General features: G+C 53.7%; 6 protein-coding genes across 6 annotated transcripts; 4 read left to right on the top strand and 2 right to left on the bottom strand.

The window, feature by feature from the left end:
- BZA05DRAFT_243893 (SNF2 family N-terminal domain-containing protein) lies at positions 1-3,162 on the bottom strand. Its single transcript, XM_051479937.1, has 6 exons — positions 2,803-3,162; positions 1,928-2,750; positions 1,815-1,875; positions 1,637-1,760; positions 1,376-1,581; positions 1-1,322 (listed from the first exon to the last, which is right to left on the bottom strand). The coding sequence occupies exons 1-6, from the start codon at positions 3,093-3,095 to the stop codon at positions 142-144; spliced, it is 2,688 nt and encodes an 895-aa protein (XP_051334520.1). The 5' UTR covers positions 3,096-3,162; the 3' UTR covers positions 1-141.
- Positions 3,163-5,380: 2,218 nt separating this feature from the next.
- BZA05DRAFT_360699 (putative endo-1,3(4)-beta-glucanase) lies at positions 5,381-7,022 on the top strand. Its single transcript, XM_051481500.1, has 2 exons — positions 5,381-5,946; positions 6,003-7,022. Exons 1-2 carry the CDS (start codon positions 5,833-5,835, stop codon positions 6,828-6,830), a joined length of 942 nt encoding a protein of 313 aa, XP_051334519.1. The 5' UTR covers positions 5,381-5,832; the 3' UTR covers positions 6,831-7,022.
- Positions 7,023-9,340: 2,318 nt separating this feature from the next.
- On the bottom strand, positions 9,341-10,307 carry BZA05DRAFT_466583 (uncharacterized protein). Its single transcript, XM_051487796.1, has 2 exons — positions 9,719-10,307; positions 9,341-9,652 (listed from the first exon to the last, which is right to left on the bottom strand). The coding sequence occupies exons 1-2, from the start codon at positions 10,177-10,179 to the stop codon at positions 9,490-9,492; spliced, it is 624 nt and encodes a 207-aa protein (XP_051334518.1). The 5' UTR covers positions 10,180-10,307; the 3' UTR covers positions 9,341-9,489.
- A 3,561-nt stretch (positions 10,308-13,868) lies between these two features.
- On the top strand, positions 13,869-15,699 carry BZA05DRAFT_413886 (chromate ion transporter). The gene has a single exon (XM_051485226.1). The coding sequence runs from the start codon at positions 14,131-14,133 to the stop codon at positions 15,607-15,609; it is 1,479 nt and encodes a 492-aa protein (XP_051334517.1). The 5' UTR covers positions 13,869-14,130; the 3' UTR covers positions 15,610-15,699.
- A 781-nt stretch (positions 15,700-16,480) lies between these two features.
- Positions 16,481-18,155, top strand: BZA05DRAFT_466577 (uncharacterized protein; the record flags this gene model as incomplete). The annotated part of the gene is made up of 6 exons (XM_051487795.1): positions 16,481-16,601; positions 16,659-17,150; positions 17,203-17,277; positions 17,329-17,414; positions 17,466-17,662; positions 17,716-18,155. The coding sequence occupies 6 exons, from the start codon at positions 16,481-16,483 to the stop codon at positions 18,146-18,148; spliced, it is 1,404 nt and encodes a 467-aa protein (XP_051334516.1). The 3' UTR covers positions 18,149-18,155.
- Positions 18,156-18,674: 519 nt separating this feature from the next.
- On the top strand, positions 18,675-19,946 carry BZA05DRAFT_449788 (uncharacterized protein; the record flags this gene model as incomplete). The annotated part of the gene is made up of 2 exons (XM_051487393.1): positions 18,675-19,104; positions 19,162-19,946. 2 exons carry the CDS (start codon positions 18,675-18,677, stop codon positions 19,944-19,946), a joined length of 1,215 nt encoding a protein of 404 aa, XP_051334515.1.
- Positions 19,947-24,131: the final 4,185 nt, after the last annotated feature.

The following is a 24,131-nucleotide window of genomic DNA, read 5'->3' as shown; positions in this document are numbered from 1 at the left end:
AAATGTAACCATCTAATGCTTCTAAGCAGTTTATCCTCTTATCCCCCCCAGATTCCCATCTATATACAGTACATAACACATAACACATATCGAGATACCATCTATAGCAGCGTAAACACGCACCACTGTGTTTATGGTCCGTTAAAAGCACTTCTGGAAAACAAAACTAACCTCCTCCATCTTCGCCTTCTCACACAGGACACGCATGAGCACCTCATCCTCCACACTAATATCCCTATATGGCATGGAATCCACGTCCTCATCCAGCTCTCGCGTCCAATCATCGCTCGATTCCGGGGGTTCCAGCAGTTTGGTCGCAACGTGATCATACTCCATCAATGCACCCAGCGCCTCCTTCTCCACGGCCTGCTTTACGGAGCGGCCAGAGATGATGTCCTCGCTCGCGGCGGAGGCCTTCATCAACCCTGGCAGTGAGAGGAGTTCGTCGTCGCTGTCGCTGTCGGTAAGCGCGGGGACGATGGGGTCAGTAGTGTAGCCCTTTCCGCCGCAGGCGCAGCCAAGGAGGTCGTGGGTTTGGCATTCCGTCGTTTCGTTAAGCGAGAACAGGTCTCTAAGCTCCGCCTGGGTGAACGCTGACGCGCCGGATTTGTTGTCCATGACGGACTCGGCTAGGCCTTGCTTGGTGATTTGGCGCTGGAAGATTTTTTCGTCGAAGCAGCCGGTAGTTAGGAGGCGGTAGATGAATACTGGGTGTTTTTGGCCGTCGCGGTGGATTCGCGCCATTGCTTGCGCGTCTGTGGCGGGGTTCCAGTCAAGGTCGAAGAGGACCAGGCGGGAGGCGCCGATTAGGTTAATTCCTGCGCCGCCGCTTTTGGCAGAGAGGAGGAAAGCGAAGGATGTGCTGCTGTTTGTATTGTTGAATTTATCGACTAGTTGCTGGCGCTTCTCGTTGGGTGTGCCACCGTCCAGACGGAGCCAGGAGAGGCCGCGGGAGATGAGGAGGTTTTGGAGGACGTCCAAGGTGCTGGTGTAATTGGAAACGATGACGATTTTTTCCTCGGTGTGGTTTTTGAGCGTGACGAGGAGGCGGTTTAGGACTCGAAGCTTCCCACTTGACGATGCGTTTCTAGATGCGAGGAGCCTCGGATCCACTTCAGCAAGTAGGGCCTTCACGTTTTCGCTCTGTTCTTTCTCTCCGGACACCAGGAGCCCTGGTGTATTGCAGAGTTTCTTGAGTACCGTGATCAACAATAGTGACTTGTCTGCACTACCGAGACATTTGTTGAAGGCAGACGACTTAAGAATGTTGCGATATACCTCCAGTTGGCGGGATGTCGGCCGGCAGTAGATGACAAATTCCTCTGGTTTGGTTAGCCACTGGCATCATTAAACTGGAATTGAATGGACAACTTACTTTTGGGAGGCAGATACTTGGAAAGGATCTCTGCCGTTCTACGGAGAACAAACATTGCGGTGATTCTGGCCAGCTCGTCGCTACGGGCTTTACCTTTTTCGACATCTTTCTTAGAGGCACCTGGTTGGCGACTCTTTACGATCGGATTCTCGAACTCCTTGCGGAACGTGGCGTAGCTTTCCAGTAGACCTGAATTGACGAAATCACTATCACCACCTCGGTCAGTTACACCATGCGCATCAGTCGGGGGAGAATACTAACACCATAATGAAAAACTCATGGAGATCGTTTTGCAACGGTGTGCCACTGAGTATGATTCTTCTCGGTGTATTCAAGGCTCTGATGGCTTGCGCTGCCTTGTTTTTCTCCGTCTTGAGACGGTGTCCTAGGTAGTGTTAGTGTACGCATGAGATAATTACTGGAGTACCAGGATACCAACCCTCATCAGCAATCACAATGTCGATATTAGCCTTCTTGAGCTCAGTGTGGACTTTTTGTAACTGAGACAAAATTAGTACATCTGTGAAGCCAACTGCTTGCGAATTAACCAGCCTTTTCATATCCGATCACCAGAACGGAATACGTCTTTCCCGCAATGAAATCCCGCAGATTAGTCTTGGAGTCCACCACAAGCACTCCTATCCGCTCATTTCCTAGCCATTTCTTGAACTCCTTGCGCCAATTGTTGATCAAAGTGACTGGGCAGACGATCAGCGCCTTTTTTACGACGGGACTGTCTCCGTAAACGGGATTTTGCTTCATCAAGGTCCACAGTAGCGCAATTGTCTGCAAAGTTTTTCCTAATCCCATCTCGTCGGCCAGTATGGCTCCACGGCCTTCGAACGGTTTCATTCCCATGATGCACTGGTAGAGAAACTCAACGCCCTCACGCTGATGTGGCCGCAAATACTGCGAAAGATACGGATCGACTACCACGTCCACCATTTTCTTCCCGGCCGGAATGGACTTCGCATTTGGCCTCGGCATTATCAACGCATTCTCGGCCGCCGGGTCATGTCTTGGTGTGGGAACCTTCGAGTTCGCCTTCTTTGGCATGACAGTGGTATGTAGCAATGGTGCCTTGAAACCCTTGATCGCGGACGGTATCGTCGAAGGAACAAACTCGGTTTCCGTAGAAGTCTTGCTAGCCCGAAGGAAAGGCCTTCCGGCAAGGTAGTCTGCTTTCGAGAGCAGCGAGTCTATCTCCACCTCTTTCCCACCCAACGACACAATGTCTCCGAGCTCGAGTTTTCTATTGAGTAGCGTTTTCCCGAGATCTTTGCCACTCGAGTCTTGCAGCGTCGCGTAGCCGCCCACTACCGAGAGGACACCGTCGCCATCGAAGGTCTTGTGTTTCTTGTTTGTCTTTTTGCGCCTACGGAGATGTCAGCGGATCTAGGGCAGTCGGGACGGGATTCCCGCCATACCAGAGCACATTGTAATAGTCCTCCGTACCACCACCGGCGGTTCCCTGCGTAGCGACCGTGCTCGATGTGGAAGCTGAAGCCGGTTTGGCGGCGACAGGGTTCTTGACCGAGAGCAATGGCCTGCGCTTTGCAGTCGTGGAGGTCAACCTGATGCCCGGCCTGGTTGCCGTGGGCGTAGATGAGCTTGATTGCGGGCTGTCGTCCGACGACCCGATCTTTGCTTTTTTCGCGGGTGGCTCATCGACTGAAGCCGTAGCGCGCCGGGTGAGGAGTGGAGGGATGAACTTCTTCATCGCAAGGTTATTGGCGGGAGTGTTGTGTCGTCAATATGGTCGGTGGTATAAGGAAGGAGACGCGATGTTGTGGGATTGTGGGAAGACGCGACAGGGTGGCGCTAGGTATGTTAATTGGGTAACACCAACACTCCGCACGTGGAAATAGATATGCATCACCGAAACACCCGGAACTATATGTACCGGTCATATCACGCAACAACGGCGCGGATTAGAGTTCAACGGTGCGGAATACTTACCGGATCAACCGCTGATCAGACGAGACAAAGAGAGAAAATCGCTTAGGACGGTAGCAATCCACATATGCAATATCCACCGTAGCCGCCGGGGCCCGTACGGAGACTCGGAACCGGCTTCAGAGGACTTCATCAACTGAATCCACGTCCGAAAGGCTGAATCGAGGTCATGCTTGTCCGGCGAAGCCGATGAGGAAGTAGAAGATCGCGGCAGCGGAAGTTGATCCAGATTCCAAATACCATCTAGATACGCGCGAAGCTTTACCCCACCACTATACACGTGCCCTTGCAAGTGCACTTATCGATCTGCCTCGCGAGGCACGAAGCTTAGACGCTATGCAACGCTCCCTGTTTATGCAATTTCTGTCGAGGCACTAGGTACGGAACTCCGTATGTACAGTACTATCGCACAGCGATCGCTCGGTTAGACCCGACCCACGGCACGAACTCCTAGTTGTCGGAAGGGATTCCCCGCACGGCAGTTGAAATCAGATTCGCCTGATAGATCCCCGTGTGTGATCGAAACGAGTGATGGCATATGTAGTGTGTCTGGTCACGAAGTAAGGGGTATGCATAACTACGGTACGAGCCTAAGACCATGGGCATTTTCCCTCGGGCCTCAACGGCCGCACGTTGCACTTGGTCAGACACAGGCGACGCAACTGTGCAGGTGGACTTCACGAAAGGCTGGGCGGCGCGTGTCAACGTTGTGGCGTTTGCACCTGGACTTTGATCACGACGACAGTATTCAGACCGACCACAACGACACCTGCCATCGCTTGCGGTACATACATAGAGAGCTGATGACCCTTTGAGGCAGGACAGTGGTCACCATGGTCAAGTACCACGACCCGTGCGGGGAACCTCGGGGTGGACAGCGAGTACTTCTCCAACTCATGAAACGCGCACTGCTATGCATATTGAGGGGACTTTGAAGGCGGGCGGATCCACGGGGCTACGATCCATATGTTTGTACTTCGATCCCTAGGAGGGCTCTGGACAACGGCGACTAGGTCGCCTATGCATCGTGGGACTTTGAGGGAATACAAGTGCATAATTTACAATGTGCGTGCATATCAGGTTTTAGAGGCTACTTCTCGGCCACAAGGCCGATTTGTCTCCGGTGATCTCCCCATTCCTCCTGACCATAGTTTCTCTCCAAAATATCCAAGTAGTTTTACCATTTAGCGCATGTTTTGTTTTTCAATTTTATCATGGTGTATTCGACTTATCCGGATATTGGCACGAGTAGACCAGATATATTCTGATCCCATTTATAATTCAGATAGCTGGCTTGACGAAGTGTTCCTCACCATTCAGTGCAAACGGCCAGTGCTGGCCAGAAGCGCCAATACTCCGAGTGACAGTACATGCTCATCCTCGAGTGCCGCCTGATGTGCGTTTAAAAGTTCGCGTAACGTGTGTAGGTGCTAGTACCTGCCTACACACGTGGAACGGAGTACAGACCGAGCATGGAAGGCCGTTTGTCGATCGGCAACCTCGTGGGAGCCGTCGTAGCACCAACCCGCCTTTAACCGTCGTAACCACTAAAGAACGCGGGGAACGTCCACCGCCAGGTGACGGAGAAATTCCGCACCGCCGGGTGAGATCGTTGCTGCATGTCGACTCGCATGTTGCAGCCATGTGTGGCACTGGATTTCGACGGTGTCACTTGAAAGCTCTGGAATCCTATATGGCGCGGATGTATAGTATTAACTCAAGTGCATGCGTAGGCAAAACCATGGCCCAGTGCTGTCGATATGCATGCCACATGCCCTATTGGGTCCTAATCTCCGGAACCTGTGGCGAGGATGTCCTTCCCGCATCACCATGGAGCATAGTGCCTACTGATTCATTGATTGGTCCCCATGTGCAAATGATAGTACCTGACAGGTTGCCACGCGACATGGGGAACCCAGTCATGTTGAAGGCTTAAGCTCACACATAGTGGTATCACATGCCGGTACGTACCTCCTCGTCCACTCGCCTCGTCCTCTCTTTTCCTTGTCCTTCTGGATGCGAGCCCGTCACGAACCATCCAAGTAGCTTCCCCTCTCATGGCTACAATTGGTTGCTAACTGCAATAGGAATCAATTTCACACACGATACCAACCTGTGATCTTGCTTTTCCTCGAGACATCGCGAGGAAGCCATACCGGTGCTCCCCGAATCAATCATCGGAATTCGGAGTTCCAGAAGACAGCAATATCGAACCCTTTGTCGGATCATGGGTTATCCCACCCATAGCTATCACCACCCAGAGGAATCAGCATGATTTGCAACGGGAACTCCGGGCCTTTGATCTCTTTACCCAGATCCTGACACCAACTCCAGAAGTTTCTTCCACAGGGTAGGGCACGTTCACGGCCTTGTTGAACCCAGGAGTCAAGATGTATCGAGGTATAAGATGGGCATCTTCCTCCAGTAGATATTCGAAATCAAGCCACCAGACAGCTCAATATCCATTAAAAACAAAAACATAGTCGCAAGATCTCTTCATAATGAAGCTCCTACTCAGCAGCCTTCTCCTCGTCCGCTCAGTGTCGGCCTTTTACACTGTCCTCGCCGAGAGCTACACCCCATCGGACTTCTTCACCAAGTTCAACTTCTACACTGTCCGTCCCCTATTACCCCCTCACATCTACACGCATTCCTTGCTAACATCTCATAGGGCGCCGACCCCACCAATGGCGTGGTCAGCTACATCTCTCAGTCAGCCGCCAGCTCCTCTGGGCTGATCCGCACCGATCCCACCAGCGTGTACATCGGCGTCGACACCACCAACGCCTACCCGAACGCTGGCCGCCCCAGCGTTCGTCTCGAATCGAAGAAGACGTTCCAGCGCGGGCTCATCATCCTCGACGCCGCGCACATGCCGGCCGGCTGCGGCACCTGGCCAGCATTCTGGACTCTCGGCTCGACCGCCGACTGGCCGCAGGCCGGCGAAATCGACATCGTCGAGGGCGTCAACGATGCCACGACGAACAGCATGGCGCTGCACACCACCCCCGGCTGCGTCATGAACGGCGGCGGCGGCACCGGAAACATGCTCACCAAGAACTGCGACGTCAACGCCGCCGGCCAAGCCTCCAACCAGGGCTGCGTGTTCTCCGATCCCCGCACGATGTCGTACGGCACCGGGTTCAACAACATCGGCGGCGGACTCTTCGCCACTGAGTGGAACAGCGCTTTCATCAAGGTGTGGTTCTTCCCGCGTGGTCAGGCTCCCGCCGATATGTTCACTCCCAACCCGGCGCCTGAGAACTGGGGCACTCCGGTCGCCGTCTTCCAGGGAGACTGCAATATCGACGAGAAGTTTATGAACCACAGGATCATCATCAATACGACGTTCTGTGGAGATTGGGCGGGGAGCGTGTGGGGTAATAGTAGCCAGTGTCAGGCTAAGGCCAGTACCTGCGCAGAGTGGGTTAGGAACAACCCTGCGGCGTTTTCGGAGGCGTATTGGAGGATCAACAGTGTGAAGGTTTGGAGCTCGTGAGGAATATTTGGACGGTGGATAGGTGGACAGTGGATATGTGGACGGTGGATATGTGAACGGTGGATATGTGGACGGTGGGTATGTGGCCGGTGGATATATATTTGTGATGTTTCTTATGTATGTATGTTTTATACTGTGTATTATACAAGCACTTGATGTGTTTTCGTACAACGTTAGGAACAGTATTCAACTATTGTCTACCTATTGTTGAGTATCAGCGGTTCACGGTGCGTCAGAGCCACAGTATTCGGTACCAATTGTGCTCTCCAAGGTCCGCCACCATCATCGCACGTACACACTCTAGGTAATACCCGCCTCCAAAACTTCCAACTGAAGCTTCAAGAACCGAGCCAGATATTCGCAAGGCACATTCCAGCCGATGAAACTCTCTGCCCCACGACAGGGCTCACCCGTGTGTAAGTATGTAAGCACAGGATGAACCATGGTTTGGGAACCCCTGGGCCCCCGGGACTCCTACAATTTACGGCCCAAACAACCACCCCGGCGGGCTGACAATCCGCACCCGTCAACCCAGCAAGTCGGAGCCCGGACGGGAACCCCAACCCAACGGCTCAACCCCAACATCGGAAACGCAGGCTCGCGGTTCTTAGCGAGTGTCAGCTGCTGCCGGCTGCCGAAGATAAAAAAACCCCTCCCCCATCCCCCGCCAACCCCGCTTCCCGGTCGGGAGCCTACTGCCTCGCCCATTCCGGAATGCTAGGGCAAGTGCTCATGTACAAGCCTCCAGTGAAACGCGCAACTACTCTACAGACCCGGCCCGGCGGTTTCGAATTCAGAGCGCCAGAGACTCGGAGTTGCATGCTCTGAGTCGTGGGTAGGTAGTCAGCAGGGACATTCCCGTGCCATCATGCCCTGAATTTTGCAAGTGAAAGGAGGAGATCATAGATGAGAATCATGAGATGAGACAGGACCCGAAAATGTCAGATGTCTTACCACGGTGGTTACCGGTCACCGGTCACCGATTCGCGGACTGGTTCTGACTGGAATGCTGCGCCGCTGTGGATGGCAGAATGCCATCATGCTTCGGCAGCATGGCCTGTTGGGTCCGTGGAGACTGGCGAACGCGCTAGTTAACTAGATACCTGGGTTCCCGGCCGGATAAGAGATCCCAGGCGAGTGATCGAGGGTGTGCGTCTCGGTCTGGTCCGGAACTCTGGTGGGACTCGGGAGGCGAGTACCGTAGTACAGACATGTGTAAGAAATTTGAGATGAAAGCTGGCCGTCACAACAGGTACCTATGGAACCTCGTCTCGCGTGACTTGAGCGTGGAACCGAACGTGAGCGGGCCGTGGTAGCCTGCAGGACCTATACAAGGGCTTAGGTATCGGCCCTGGTATAGGGTTGCCCCACCATCTCTACATCTCACCTACTGAAGTATTTAAGTAGAGTACCTGTGCATTCACTCCCTCTGACCATGGCGCGTCTTGAAAACGCAAGCAACCTCGATCAGACCAGGAAACCTTACTTCCACCACGTCGTGTGGAATGGAAAAATTCAGTGGGTGCATGACGTGGAATCCCGAGTTTGGCGTACACAAAGTTGAAATGGGAACATCATTACCACCACCGCCACCACCACCACCACTCCCGTTTCCACCAACGCCGTCGGAGCCGTGGCATTGTGGTGGTGGTGGAGGATGAGCATACCAGTTTCCCATCCATTCCGAAAGCCCATCCTACTCTTACCGACGGTGGCACGCCTCGTCGCCTCGTCGCCTCGAGGGCGGCAGTGCGGCACTTTGTTCGGTAAAGACATTCATTCAAAGTTCGCCCCACGCAGTGACACAGACGCAGCCGTCGATCCCTTTAAAACGCCCCCACCCCGCCCCTCACCGCTCGCTTAACACTGCACCCTTCAGGCTCCCGCAGGCTTCCGCAGGCTGCCGTGATGGGCTGCGGCTCCAGCTTACCGGTACTATATAGTAGAGTAGGTATCGGTGCTCATTGCTCAGCTCTTGTCTGCAACCCCCCCCCCCCGAGGGCTGAGCCGACGAAACCAGTACCAGCACCTGCGTGCATTCGACCAGTCGGAATTTCAACGGTACCGGTGTGTTTTCTCGATGTTGCGCAGGTGGTTGCCGCTTATCGATGACGGATGCGGTAGTTAGGGGACCAGTGTGATTTCAGTCGCGATGCGGGAGGTGGTATGCAGGTACCTATGTCACATGTGTGTAGCTGATGAACATGGAGGAGGAGAGGAGCAGGAGCAGGAGGAGGATCGTTTCATCGCCTTTCAGCTCGGTAGATACGGTACCTTCTACATAGAGTACCGGTATGTACCGCATACGCGCTCGGATATTGTGGTTGTTGGGTCGCCCGGAGAGTTCCGCGGTAACTACCAGGTATGTATCCCTCCGTTCCGTTGTGAAAATGAGACAGCAGTGTCCGACAGAACCCAGATCGCAGTCGCACGAAACGGAAACCTATTCATGGGAAGAACTTGTGCGAACATAAACTCGTGGTATCTATGGATTTGACATCATCGTCTGCTGCCACGCCCTTCCAAATAACCTACCCGCCATCGGATTATTCCGAGTATGTCACAAAGAAAAAGTTGAAAACAAAAGACATTTGGTAACATAACCACCACCACCGCTGCCGCCCTCCTCACAGCACCATCCTCCAGTATCATCATTAAACTAGGCGGAGTAAACCCCTTGGGGCGAAACCACATTCATCTCGGCGCCCTTCTCCTCCTCGGTCAGCGCACGGCCGGAAGAAGGCAGATGCTTAGTCTCAGGCGCGGTGCGGTGGCGGTGGAGATGGATGGAGTAGACGATCAAGTGGACCACAAAGAGAACCCTATGATCCCATCAGTAGCTATTCCAGTAGCAGTAGAGAGTACCGGGGAGGGAGGTGAAGAGCTACCAAACAATCGCGCCCAATCCAGCCGTCGCCGCGCTCGCCTGCCACGCTCCCTTGCGTCCATTACACTTCCTCTGGTCGGTCTTCGAATAGTGGCGGCACAGATCCAGCGCACTGGAATCGTAGGCGATATTCCCGAGGGCAGCCCAGCCGGCGAGGGAACCCCACGCGGAGATCCAGAATATCACGCCGAAGATATCGATGACCAGGGCGGCCCAACAGTTCCATATCCGCGGGGCACGGGCCACGCTGACGAGGAGGTAGCCGACACCGATGAAGTTGTAGATGCAGCAGAAGATGTTGTAGCCGAAGGTGCCGAAGACGTTGGTCAGTTGGGTTATGGCGAAGGCCATCAGCGCCAGGATCACCACGCTCAGGAAAATTTGCACCAGCCGCATGATGAAGAGGAAGTGTGGGATGCGGACGATGTGCGCCGGGTGCTCCGGCGCGTTGGGGGACTGCATCGTGGCGGGAAGAGGTATGTACGGAGAGGAAGATTATAGACGAGCCACCGGCTGTGAGGAGGCTTGCTTGCTGGATTGTCTGGATGTGTTCGTTGGCTTGCTGAACTGTTATATGGACTTGTTGGAAGGATACTGCTTTTATATTCATCCAGCTTCTCCTCCCGTCTCCTCTCCGCCCTCCTCCTGTTTGTCTCTTCGGTGCATTGCATCTTGGGCTGATCCACGAAGGCAAGCCCGGGTCCAAGAATACCTAGAGTACACCTGGGTGCGGGTTAGCGAGGAGGAAGGGAGCCAAAAAATTGACTCTTTCGGATACGGTCCAATCATGCCCTGCGGCCAGTGCCAGTCAGCTGTGGATTGGCTCGCGCGTGCAAACTGAACACAGGGTCTCGCAGTTAAGTGCAGGGCTCTAGCAGTCTCAGGTGGTGCACTCCAGTAGATAAGTGCCTGACATGCCTGCGTTGGGCGGGGAAATGAACCATCATACGTGCACCTGGTACTCGGGTCCGACAGACGCCGCCCCAGTGGGTGATTCCGGGTGCAAGTTGCAAGTTGCAACCAAGGGCACGAAGTGACGAAGAAATCCTCCTTCGATCGAGTGATGCAATCGACGCTCCGAGGAACGAATCTCGTCCCCCCGCGTGCACTCTTTGCTGGATAGTTGGTCTCTGCAAGTTTCACTCGACTGTAAAGAACCACCGTTCGAAACCCCCCAGTTATGCTTCCCCCCTTCCCCTGGTCCCTGGAAATGGCTGCGAGCGGCCACCGCATAAAGACCATTCGTACAACACGTTTGCAACACTGTTACACCCTCCTCGGCTCCCTTGTACCACAACGGGGGTGTGGGAGCAGTGCCAGCACAGCAGCAATCAGTAGCCTCTGTTGCACACGCTCAGAGGCTGCAGCTGTGACACAGGGCGAATCGCGAGTCGGGCTGGGCTTAGAGCTCAGGGCTGAACACGAAGCGGGACGTGCGTTGGTGGTACAAATTCACGTTCTGGACTGCGAGAGGTTGGTGGTGGCAAAATTAAAGGGGTGGCCAGTGGGAATGCTCTGTGTATGGTGTGTGGGTGTAACCCTCCGAATCCAAGGCGGTTGCAGGCTTGCAGCAACGATTCAGACGGACTCAACACGGGGCTGAGGATGCTGAGATTCGGTGCTACATACGAGTAGTGACACGAATTCAGGGTTGATGGTCGAAAGGGATTGGATGCTGACATCGATGACTCGATGAACGACTCTCTCGGGGTTGCTTCTTCGGTTTCGAAGCGAGTCTGCATGAGATTGGTACATACTCTACTCATACCAATGAGCCGACAGTGATCTCGCACATCTAGTTCTCCGTCAACCGTGATCAGTGTTGGAATGAAGAGTGTCGAGAGAATCAACAGCTACGAACACACCGATACCTAATCAACGTCGGAGAAGACTTGGTGGAAGTGATACTTCAAATTCTCGGTGTGGGCCTTAGTGGTGACCGGCGAACCATCATGATGGTAGGTGCAAAGCGGGCCTCAATAGCCACCCTCCCACCCACAGAAGTATCCGGGAGGTAGTAGGGTAGATTTCGAATGCTGTATGTACGTGTGACTCGAGTGCAGTTTTGCAGACGGCTCTTTTGCCAACACCCTCCAGGCCGGAGGCGGGATCGAGAGGAGAGCACACACAGAAGAAAGAGGAGGTATGGAGGTTGATTGTCTATTCGGTAGATGATGATCGAGAGAGAAGAAGAAGGAGATGAAGAAAACGACCTCGCCATGGCCGCCAACGTTGATTCCCACCAACGTTGGTCTGCACTACTAACCACATTCGTTTTCTCCCGCCGACAGGTCCTCCTTCACTTCCTCCTCTCGCCGACAGGTCCTCCTCTCGCCCCACCACACAAGCTTCCCTTCGGATAGACTCGGGGCGTGGAATGAGAACAACAGTATGGCGTTGGGCATCTGCTCCCTTTAAGGGCGGGTGATGATCGGTGGAACCTGTAGGAGTCCTCTTCTTGCTCGGAAGCCACAGCGTGGGAGATATTCCCTCACTCGTTGCCGCCGCCTCAGCATCCCTTCAATGGAATCGACGGATGACGACCAGTAGAATTCTCGTTTATGACCGCCACGGTGTCGACCATCAAATTGACAACAGTCGTCCGGGCGAGTTTGGCCGTCGTTTCGCACCAACCATCGATCTGAATCCGCTCATGAAGAATGGTTCAACTCGAGAGCGGATCGTGTGTAGGCATAACCGGTGCGCTGGTCCAGCCCGCTGCGCGTAATCTAAGGATTCTCGTCTTCCTCTTTCAACTGTCTAATACCCAGACCGGGATTGCTATTGCGGCCGCATCTCATGACTCATGAACGGGTGCACATACATACCAGCCTCCCTCTCATGTTCCGCTTGGTGTATATCTGGTGTACCGGTGCTATTGCAGCACCCGTGGTCTTCCGAGCGGAAGATAATTTATCCCCGAGATGGCAGTGGTTTCTCGCTCACTTTTGCGCCCATGAGCTTGCTATCTTTGTAGCAACCCCAGGCACCATCCGCATGTTGACCCCCTCGCTATGTGATTCGGGGCATATGCGACCACTGTAGAGCGTAGAGGTGGATTTGTTGTCCAGCCTTGCCCGTGATTAGGCCATATGATAAGTATGGCAAGATACATACCACAAAAGCTGTGGGAATATGGTATTACGGCTTAGGGACAACACCAGCACCAAGAGCTGACGACAATACGTCATATGCCATCGAGAGAAACATCATGGCACGGTTATCGGTATTTAGAGTGGAGGTTATGCTCCGGAGTCCGGAGCACGTGCCCCACCCTCCTCCCGTGGCTGGTATGTACATTCAAATTCCGTACCCAGGCCCTAGATATCCCATCACTCGCGACGCCTCAAACTATCACCCGTTACATATGAGCCCCCCCGCGGAATCGGGTTGCAGCTGCCATGATCTGATACCGTAAGATGACGATTGAACGGAAGAAACCGTATGCGTCCCACTCCCGAACTCGGCCCGAATCATACAAGCTCAGGGCAAAGTCTTCATGTCAACAAAGCCAGCCCACGTACTATGTCGCCGTTTAAGGGGCTGGCGCCTGGCCTAAGCCGTCATCGTACGTACTGTATTCAGAAAGACTCATGATGAGTCGACAGAGCTGCTAGCTACAGACCTACGGTATGTGTAGACCTGCCAAGTAACTGGTAAGCGTGCTTCGATTACCACCGAACGGATGATCTTTCTGGAAATGAGATTGGACTGGATACATAGCATGAAGTTTCGAAGCTTCATTGTGAGCCGAAGACGAGCAGTAAACGTGAAGAACCTTCCGGCTGGTTTGTAATGGCGGTTTCTGCTGGAATGCAAGTCCGCACTTTCCAAAAACTCCTTGTTGTCCGGAAAACCCCTGGTAATGTTGTTTTTCGTGCTTTTGGCCCTCATCGCGATGTCGGCGGATTTTGATATTGAAGATGGGCAGCCCTCGCTACCCGACGCAGCTCCCCTGGCCTGAGAAAACCCTGCAGCCAATAGGAACTGGGCAGTGACCACTTTGCTAGCAGATGTTAGGCTGGAAGTCCTGGAACCTTCGCGGTGGGTTTAAGCTGTCAAAAGCTAGCAAGGTACCCGACCTCGCAGGAAAACCAGTTATGTATGTAAGTCAGTAGTTGCCGCTTTGAATTGTAGCGTGCTCCTCAGCAGCGCACTGTGGAGCCCGCGATCCCATGCTGCCAGAGCCAAGCCGCGTCAAACGCCGGAATTGCCCTTTTCGCTTGAAAATTAAGCTCTTCCCTGTCGCACGTTGATGGATTCTGGCACCCCATTTGCTACCCGAATTCTGTGATTTCGCGCCATCTGCTAGCCTGCGCTTCCGACACTACATATATGTAGGTATCGCGACTGTTCCTTCCTTCTCAACGTCCCATCTCATACTCACCTATCGACCTCGACTTCGACTTCGCAATGTCACTGTCCGCCATGTTTTCCGCCGGCAGCAGAGCCGGCGCTGAGACGAAGCTGTTTCCTCGCCTCCGAGATGTGTTCCTTCGCACTTGGGATCTCGGCTTCACGTCGTTCGGCGGACCTCCCGTTCACTTCCAGATTCTCCACCGCCGCTTCGTCGACGGTATGGGAAAGACACCGTGGATCGACGAACAAACCTACCAGGAGCTGTTCGCCATCTGCCAAGCACTCCCCGGCCCCGCATCGACAAAGATGGCCTTCAGCATCGCGCACATCCACGCGGGCTTTCTCCCCGCCCTCGTCGTGTTCTTCATCTGGTCGCTCCCCGGCGCACTGGGCATGTTCGGACTCGCCCTGGGAATCCAGCGTGTTGGCGAGATTCTACCGGACCCCGTGTACGCGCTGCTCTCGGGTCTCAATGCGGCGACCGTCGGAATCATCGCGTTGGCGGCTGTGCAGCTCGCCAAGAAGGCTATCACCGATAGGCTGACCAGGGCCCTCGTTGTGTTCGGAGGCTGTGCGGGACTGTGTTACAATGCGCTTTGGTACTTCCCGGTTCTGATTTTGATCGGAGGCGCGGCGACGCTGGCTTGGGATTGCTGGATGAAGACCAAGGTGCAGGGCATCAAGGAGAAAATGAAGCGGCGGAAGTCGGAGCCGAGGGAAGTCGAGGAGAATATCTCTGTCCCTGTGGACCTGGCAGACAGCGCATCGACAACTCAGCGCCGGCAGACATCCGCGCCATCGACTCACGGCGGCTCCCAGGAGGAGGAGCAGAACATCCTTCCGGCGGTAACCATGCCGAAGCATGGTGTCCCCGTCAAGTGGGGTATCCTCATCATCGTCGGGTTCTTCGTCTCGTTCATCACGCTCATGGTCATCCGCGGAGTTCTCAAGGACGTACCTCTGCCGCTGGCCCTCTTCAACAACATGTACCTCGCGGGTACCGTCATCTTCGGCGGAGGACCCGTCGTGATTCCTCTTCTCCGCGAATACGTGGTCGAGCCTGGCTGGGTGTCGCCCCGTGACTTCCTTCTCGGACTCGCGCTGATCCAGGCATTCCCGGGACCAAACTTCAACTTCGCCGTCTACCTCGGAGGACTCACGCTTTCGAAATCGTCGACGACTCTGGGTGCAGTGATCGGCTTTCTCGGCATCTTCTTCCCGGGAATTGCGCTATCGGTGGGCTTCCAGAGCTTGTGGAGCGTTCTGCGCAAGAGGCGCACTGTTGTCAGCGTGTTAAGAGGTATTCATGCCGCCGCCGTAGGGTTGGTCTTCACCGCCGTGTACCGGCTGTGGGAGATCGGCTACCTGACGGCTGCGGAAAGCTCCGGCATCAGTTTGGCGAAGGAGCCCTGGTGGCTGGTGGTTGCGGCGACGACGTACACGGTTGTTGAGTGGTACGGTGTCGCGCCGGCGGCTGCGATTTTGGGTGGAGGAGTGGCCGGTCTGGGCTGGTGGGGAACTGTTGGGCGGTAATGTGTATGAGAAGGGTGGTGGATTTATTGGATGGTGGTTTGCGTTGATGTGGGATACCATAGCACAGTAGATGAAGCATGAAAAGACCGTTAACTGTTATATCATCGTTTGGTGTTTGGCATCGTGAAGAGTGAGTAGAGAAACCAAGCGGATGCACCACTACTCACACATGCCTACTAGGTCGAGGAAAATTGAAGATTGAATGTTAGACTAATCCGCTGTTTTGTCAGAGGCAATAGTGAATATGTGAGTGCTGGTGTATAGGAGAACATCGAAGTGTGTTATCGGAACACACTTCGTTGACTCCAACGACCTCTGCGACAACAACTACTTCAACATCTCTTCACCTCCATCACAACAATAATCCCCCACCACAACCACCACCACAACCACCACCACAACCACCACCACAACCACCACCACAACCACCACCCAAACCACTACAACCCCCGAATAACCCCCCAAATTCCGGTCAATGGGGCGCACCAATCCCAAGCAGGACTTGTTCCAGACTCTCGACTTTGGGATTGACATGAGGGATACGCCGCATGAGATGATCACCGACTTCAATTTAGGAACACGAAGTACTCGCTCCGGTCGCTCATATCAGGCTTGTCCCGAAAACCCCTCCGCACGCAAGCCACGCAAGCCACGCAGGCCATACAAGACTCTTGGAGATGAGCCAGCAGTGAATAGTGGAGGAGAAGTGAGCTCGGAGGGAGCCAAGGAAGGAACTGGGGCGAACTCTACTAATGCGGCGGCTGGTACTACCACAAGAATTTCTGATACTGGTGTTCCAGCCCTTCCCGCGGTTGTACTTGGAGGGGACCACAAAGAAGATGATACGCCTAATAGCCCTCTCTCGGCTGCGATGAGCCAGTGGGAGCACATTTCGTTGCAGAAAGTAGGCAAAGTGCTGGAAGATGCCAATGCGGACGATGTCGAAACCAGCATGTCGATCAGGTCGGACAGCCCATTGTCAACTACTGGGAGTGAGTATGGAATTGAGGACGAGGTTTCTATCCTCTCTACCTCAACTCGCGATCCAGTGTCAGACAACCGCAACGAAGATAATGACCACGGCGATATGATGTCAGTTTGCTCTTCGTCCAGGTTGCCGTCTCTTTTCTCTCACAACCTGGACGAGCTGGAAGCGGATGGAGCCACTGACAGCGGTGCAACCGTCAACAATGACACGGCTTCTCCTCTACTCGGTTACTACGCTGACCCGCCAGACCACGGTGACGCACCTAACGGTCCTCTTCCAGCGAACTGCAGTACATGCGGCGGGAAATGCACCGTCGATCCTTCTGTTTTCTTGCGAGACTCCCCTCTGTCTCCCATCGAGACTCCCGTTGGCTCCGACACCGAATCCCCGCCTGCTTCTCCTGTATTGGAAGCCACCGAGTACATTGGTCATCAGCACGAGCGTGAAAACTACAACGGCGAGCCTGGTTCTCCTGATAGCTTTGGTACCATCAACGACTCTCGGGACGGATCTGATAACATCATGATTGGTCACTTCCACGACGGACTGATGGGTATTTCGGCTGTCTCTTTGTCGGGCTCTTGTTGGTAGCTAACTACCCCCAGATAAACCCGAATCCTTTGCTGGAGTTGGCAATAGAGTCACTCTGCATAGTCCTCCCTCATCACAGGCCTCCTCAGGTAAGCAGCTCTTCGTTCAATTCCCTATTAATAGCTCACACCTCAGAGTAGCCGATGAGCTTGCCGCGATGATCGACAATGACACGATGATCGACAATGCCGGGGATGACCGCAGCGCCCGCACGAGTGACCCCACCGTGAGCAGAGTCACCAACGGGGATGATGTGACCGATGCTAACCACCACCAGAGCGTCCAACCTGGCTTCAAAGCCACAGCCAAACAGAACGGCTCCCACCAAGCCTCACAGGAGCCCGGAAGCTATACAGTGCCAGAAAACGTGCAGCCGGGCTACGGTTTGGAATGGCTCACTGTCGTAGAGCAGAGGCACGGTGGTTCGGCTAGAAGAACCATCACGGGAGTTATGGATGGCTGGTGGCACAACAAGTGAGCAGTCTACCCAATTCTGCTTCCCTGCGGACAATAACTGACGGTTTTAGGGTTCCTACCTATATGTTCGCGGATCTGGTTCGCACTGTCCTCCAGAACGACCAGTATCTGCTGGGATGGTTCGAGTACTGCCTTCGTGATCCAGTTTATGCCGGATGGAAGGGTCACAGGGACCAAGCCGAACAGATGTACTATCAGCAGACTGGGATGTACCCTCTTCAAGATTCCGCCCCGACTCCGGATTGGGTTTCTGGAGCATGCTACTCGGTCACTAACAACGATACTACGGTTGCCCATCCTGGTCCTGAAGGAGGCCAGAACGAGCCGCTGAGTGTGCTGATCAGAAGGGCCATTAATAATGTCCTTTCCAGGATGGCGACTGGTATGCAGATCCAGAACGACACTGTGGCTGAGACCGCGGCAGAAGCCGACTCCGACGCCTCCACAGACTTCAACATCAACAGCAACGCCAGAGACGAGTAGCCTGCCGATGTGATTTGCGTGTGATTTCGAGATTTGTCAAATGTTTCCCGTTCAACTCACTGCTTCTGCAAGATTTTCTGCCTTTTTCTTCCCCTCGAACGAATTCCCCAGTTCTTTCTCTGTGCTAATAAGCACGCAATGTTTCTCCGACAGCATACCCATTTGTCAATACTTTCTACTTTTTACTTCTTTCGATAACATGTTTGACAAATTTGTATATTGCGGAGTTGTGAATTCATCCGAGGGGATCGACAATTCAATGATGATCATTGTAGCTCACTCGTGTCTGATTCGCTTACTAAATTGCAAGTCAAGTGGGCTTGCGTCAACCTGCATTTCGGTAGGGCTTCCGTGTGCTAACACCCTGCTGCCGATGCTTGTTCTGCATATTTTTAGCCCCATACGACCCTAGCAACGAAGCCTACTTCAAGTTGGGGGGACATCATGGCTGCCCTCACTTTTTCTATTTCTTCCCTCCTCTTCCCTTCCTTCTTTACATCGCACATCCATCATACTTCAAATCAAAATGGCGACATCTAGTATGACAACGACGGTACTCGAGCAACATGATATCGAGTTATCCCCTCGCGCTCACAGGCCTGACCCACTCCGTCTATCCCTGGCCCTCAAATCTCCCGCCGAAATCGCCGAGTTGGCCACCTCACCGACGTCTGCTACCAAGCCGCACTCACGCATCCCGTTTTCTGCGCGGCGTCGCTCATCCACCGAGAAACGCGACGTTAAGGGCCTACAATCCTTCTACGAGAGCCAGAATGCGCACATCCAGCGGATGCTCAAGAGCGTCGACGAGCACCGACGCGAGGCGAAGGATTCGGCCGACGACACGCGGCTCAGATTTTTAATCGCCGTTCATGGATCCTTGGCGGCGAATCTGGTCCTTGCTGTTTTGCAGCTCTACGCAGCCATCTCGTCTGGATCTTTGTCCTTGTTTGCCAGTACGTCCCAGAGTGTGGAGGAGTGAGGAGTAGTGACATGCACTGACAATGTCATAGCTGCGGCCGACTCCATTTTCGATCCTCTCTCGAACGTGATGTTGATACTTTCTCACCGCGCCGTCAACCGCGTCGACTCCTCCCGCTTCCCGTCGGGCAAGGCGAGACTTGAGACTGCTGGGAACATCGCCTTCGCTTTCCTCATGATCGCCGTATCCTTGATCCTCATCGTTGTTAGCGCTAGCGATCTCGCGAAGGCGGATCACGGCGAGACAAAGTCGTTCAGTCTTCCATCCGTCATCGCAGTCGGAGTCGCGCTGGCAACAAAGCTCGTGCTGTTTTTCTATTGCTACTCCCTGAGACATAAGTACTCGCAGGTGATGATCCTGTGGAAGGACCACCGCAACGACCTTCCCGTCAACTCCTTCGGGCTTCTCACCTCCATTGCCGGCAGCAAATTGGCCTGGTGGGTCGACTCCTTCGGCGCCATTGTCATCGGCCTCGTCATCCTCGGAGCATGGTCGAAGACGGTGTACCACGAGTCACTGCTCCTGATCGGCGTTGCTGCGCCCCAGGAGCTGCGAGGATTGATTACGTATGTCTCGATGACGCACGACGAGAGGATCACGCACATCGACACCGTCCGCGCGTACCATGCGGGCCCCAGGATCATCGTCGAGGTCGACATCGTCCTGCCCGAGACCATGTCGCTAAAGGATACCCACGACATTGCCGAGAGCTTGCAGATCAAGCTGGAGGGACTGCCGGATGTCGAGAGGGCCTATGTTCACGTCGATTACGAGTGGATCCATGCCCCTGAGCATTCGCTCAAGAAGGAGTTGTAGTCGTCGTCGTCGGGATCGGATGGTGGCGGTGAGGTGGGGAGTATAAAGTGGCGTTGTCGAGGGGGCGAGTGTAAAATGGCGTTATCGAGGAGCGTAGCGTTAGGCGGGAAGAGCGGATATCTTTTATGTTTGCGCTTTCTTCACTTGATCTAACTTTCTATATGCGAGCAAGACGACTGTGTCTATCAATCGCGTGGTCTAGTCCACGGCGTATAAATTACTGAATGTATAGTTGAAGCTCTTCGCACAATTCGCAACGTCCAGGGACTCCAAGCTCTTTACGCCGGTATAAACCAAGCACGACGAACGGCGGACGACGCCACAGCGTCTCACGAACTGCTATTACGTTTGCCCACCTACCTCCGGAAAACCACACCGCTTCAACTTTCTCTATCAAAATCTCTCCTTTCCAAAGGATTAGGTTTACCTAGCTTCAACCTCCCGAAAACCACACCGCTTCAAGTTTCTCTATCAACATCTCTCCTTTCCGAAAGATGGATTAGGCTTCCTTAGTACGTCGGGGTGAGCTCCGCCGGAACGGACGGCATACGCAGATTACTGCGCACGGGAGTGGTAGTGCCGGGGGTTGGGAGTGGCCTTGACCGTCAGACTGTCAACGTGCTTGCGAGCCTGGTCACGATTGGGATTTCCGTGGGGGAAGCGTGATTGTAATTGGTCATAGATATGGCTGGGATGGTGGATCGCGATCGTTGGAGCGGGAGTGGGGCCGTGGGAAAGAGAGAGAGATAGAGATAGAGAGAGATCTTCAGTTTATTTCGTATGCAGCCTATCTACTTAAACTAGGTACGGCGAAGGGGCCGCGGGGGAAAATGACTGTTCGGTCGATGGAACTGATGGCGATGTGAGTGATGGTGGTGATGCGTCGATCTAGAGTACATAAAGTACTAGCAGTTGTGCACCTTGAGACAGAACATCTCGTTCGCTACGGTGGATCTTCTATGTACCGTACATACACTGGACAGCTAGTTACAACTTTCCAGTGACAGTTGCCTAACGCGCATTCTCTCGGTCGGTCGGAGTAAGCAATTGCTTGTGTCCAACAACTTCAGCCTCTGGTCGCAGACTCGTAGGCATGAGAGAACTGAAAGCGAACTGCGGACTCCCACATCACCAATCTCGAATCTCGAGTCAATCTGTGTATGTACGAGTACTCTATATACCGGTACATGTCTGTCTGCGCTACCGATGCGGGTGCTCTAAAGTACCGTACGTACCCCCCAGCAATGCAGTACCGGTATCATCCATGCAAATCTACTTTCCAGAGTCCAAGACCAAGGCGTTGGCACTGCCAATCTCACTCAACATATGATATGTACCAGGTACCAAAAACCAAGACGGTACGGTACGTGTCCGTCCCGGTCGGGGATGTTGAATGTTGATCCTACGGCAGGGGTGAATACGGTAGATAGAGTACGGTATCCGTGCAAACTCCGGCGGGAAAGCCGTAGCCGTATGTAGCCGCATGTGATCCCCGGGAGCTCGAGACCCGGTGCCGGCAACGACACAACACAACATATCTCGGGCATCGTGCTCGTGCTCGTGCTCGTCTGGACGACCGCTTACGGTTGTTTTTTCGGTTCTTATTTTTTTTTTTTTTTTTTTTTTTTGCATACCCAGCGGCCGAGTGCGCGCTGTGACTCTGTGAGTGACATGCACCATTGTCTCTCGAGCATCTGGCGCCCCGAATCCCGGGACGATGATGACGTTCACGAATCCCACTCCCGAGTCCCGGCGCCGACGAGGTAGGGTACGGAATGTAGGATGTGGCTGCGGATCGGATCATCGGAAGTCAGGTGGCCTGTAAGGCGGTAACTACGACTACGACTACTACTGGCATTCGGCTCTGGCGGCTTGCGTGTGTGCGAGCGTGCGTGTGAGCGCGTTCCTTGCGTTCCTCGCCTACATGGGCGAGTCGGCGGATCCGCCATTTCCAGACGACGTATGTACTCAAGTACTCTGTCAGTACGCGGGTGATCACCTGGTTTCGGGATTGTATTGAAACTTTGTTTTGACTTGATTGATTAATGAGGTGAATAAGAAAGATTGGTAAAAAGCGACTGTAAATAGATGGGAAAAAACGACGAGCTCGTGAAGGTATGTAGGTAAACAAAGTAATGAAGGGACAAAGTGATGAAGGGACAAAGTAATGAAGGGACAAAGTGATGAAGGGACAAAGTGATGAAGGGACAAAGTGATGAAGGGACAAAGTGATGAAGGGACAAAGTGATGAAGGGACAAAGTGATGAAGTTTCAGACAGAGCTGAGTTAATGCTAGAATGCCAAATACGATAGATAATGCCGGACTCGGCTGGGCTTGGCTGACGGCCCAGGGCTGAAGAGGCTGCATCTGGTTGAGATTCCAGGGACACCGCATGCTGAGAATCTTCAAGCCACAAAGGCTGCTTACGCGGTATGTACGCCGTATGTACGGGGACGTTGCGAAACTTGTAAGTTTCAAGGACAAAGAAGAATGCTAACTTCTAAGAATTAGTGGTACCGGAATAGACTTGAACTTTGACATTGACGTGTAAAATTCAAGAGAGAGAGATCTTCAAGTTATTTTGCATGCAGCCTATCTAGACTATGGCGAACCGTCACAATCATTTCCTGCCGACCCTGGCCGGCCGGGTTAAAGACCCCGCTACCGGTCAGCACGATATGGCATCGCTGCCTACGTGCAAAATCTAATCAACCGCCATTGTTTCGTTCTATGTACCTACCGGAGCGAGTGAGAACCTGTGTTACTCGTCCTACCTACCTCAACCGTTTCTTTTTTTTTGTTGGTGGCGAGCCAAGTTCAGGAGAGACGCCGGATGCGATCACGCCCAGCTTTAAATACGGGCGAAGATGAACGGATCGCTGGGACCGGCGATGTCACGCCACTTGGGGGCACATACTGGTTACTACTACTAAGTAGCCCGTGCCCGTGCCCGGCATGGTTGGTTGGGTGGGTGTAACGTGTACATACTGACCGCCGGTGATGGTGATGGTTCGAGGAGGTCGGTTTTTTTCGGAGGTTGCAAAAGGTTGGTGGAAATGCGATGGATCTTAGTAACCGTTCCAGGTGGATGGCTGCTGGGCGAGATGAGTGCTTAGAGCTTGAAACTGGGTACATAACCTGAAGGAAGAAAGCCATATCACGAGCGTCGGGCACCAGGCAGCGCAGATATTTTTTTTCTAGATTCGAACGCTACTTATACACTGTTCGCTTTTCTACACAGGCCCAATACTTTTCAGCCATGGCCGGGGACATCCCAATCAGCGAACCTTTCCTAGAACCTGACAGTCCACTTTTCTGGATCAACGCCAACTATCGAGTGAGCTTCTATGATCAGCAACGCAACACCGCACGTCGGCGATCCCGAATCGAATCGAACTACACAGTGCACCACTGATTCACATCTAAGATCCATCATCCATGCATCAGAATCAGCACAAGCATCGGCTTCCACAGCCTTCGTTCCCGCAGCTCCATACATACCTCCATAAATACCCACATACCCCCATTCATCTCCGGCACTTGGAGCGATCAGGCCGGTGGTTGCGTTCGCTAGTGGTGACACCCCGCCAGGCCCCAGGGCAACGTGTCGTCGTCCGTCGTCCGTCGTCCGAGCTTTCCGAAGCGGAGATATTCTACGAGCTTTGTGCACGGTGCACCCGCTTTGTGGTGGGGGTGAAGTGGGGGGAGGTGGGGCCGGAGGATGTACAAGCAAGCGAGTGGAAAGATTGCTATGTGGATGCTTGGTTATGAAACATGCGCAGTTTGTAACCTTCGTAACTTCGTAACTTTGTAACTTTGTCGAGCTACAGAGCTGACGTTGGCTCGTTGAGAGGCGGGGAGAGGCGGGGGGGTGGCAATGGTGGGCAACGGGCCGTTATCTCTCCCTCTCCCTCTCTTCTGAATCCCCTCGGCTATCCTGCCAAGTTCGGACACTGGACACTGGACACTGAACATTCGCCATTCTACTTTTTTTTTTTAGAATTTGCGGGAAAAGGTTACCCAGAAACTTCGGATGAGGTACGACTAGCAATTGCCACTGGTGATATGTCGTACCTGCCATGAGAACATGCGAACACATCTGTCTCAGAATCTGTGTCTTAGATAAGACTCAGGCATCGACTCAGACATCGTGTGGTGTTCCCACGCACGAAAACGACGGTCCA

Source organism: Tricharina praecox (genome assembly GCF_024521635.1).
Source record: "Tricharina praecox strain CBS 144465 chromosome Unknown BZA05scaffold_66, whole genome shotgun sequence".
NCBI classification, from domain to species: domain Eukaryota; kingdom Fungi; phylum Ascomycota; class Pezizomycetes; order Pezizales; family Pyronemataceae; genus Tricharina; species Tricharina praecox.
The sequence above is the reverse complement of the archived record's forward strand: the minus strand, read 5'-3'. Positions and strand labels throughout refer to the sequence as shown.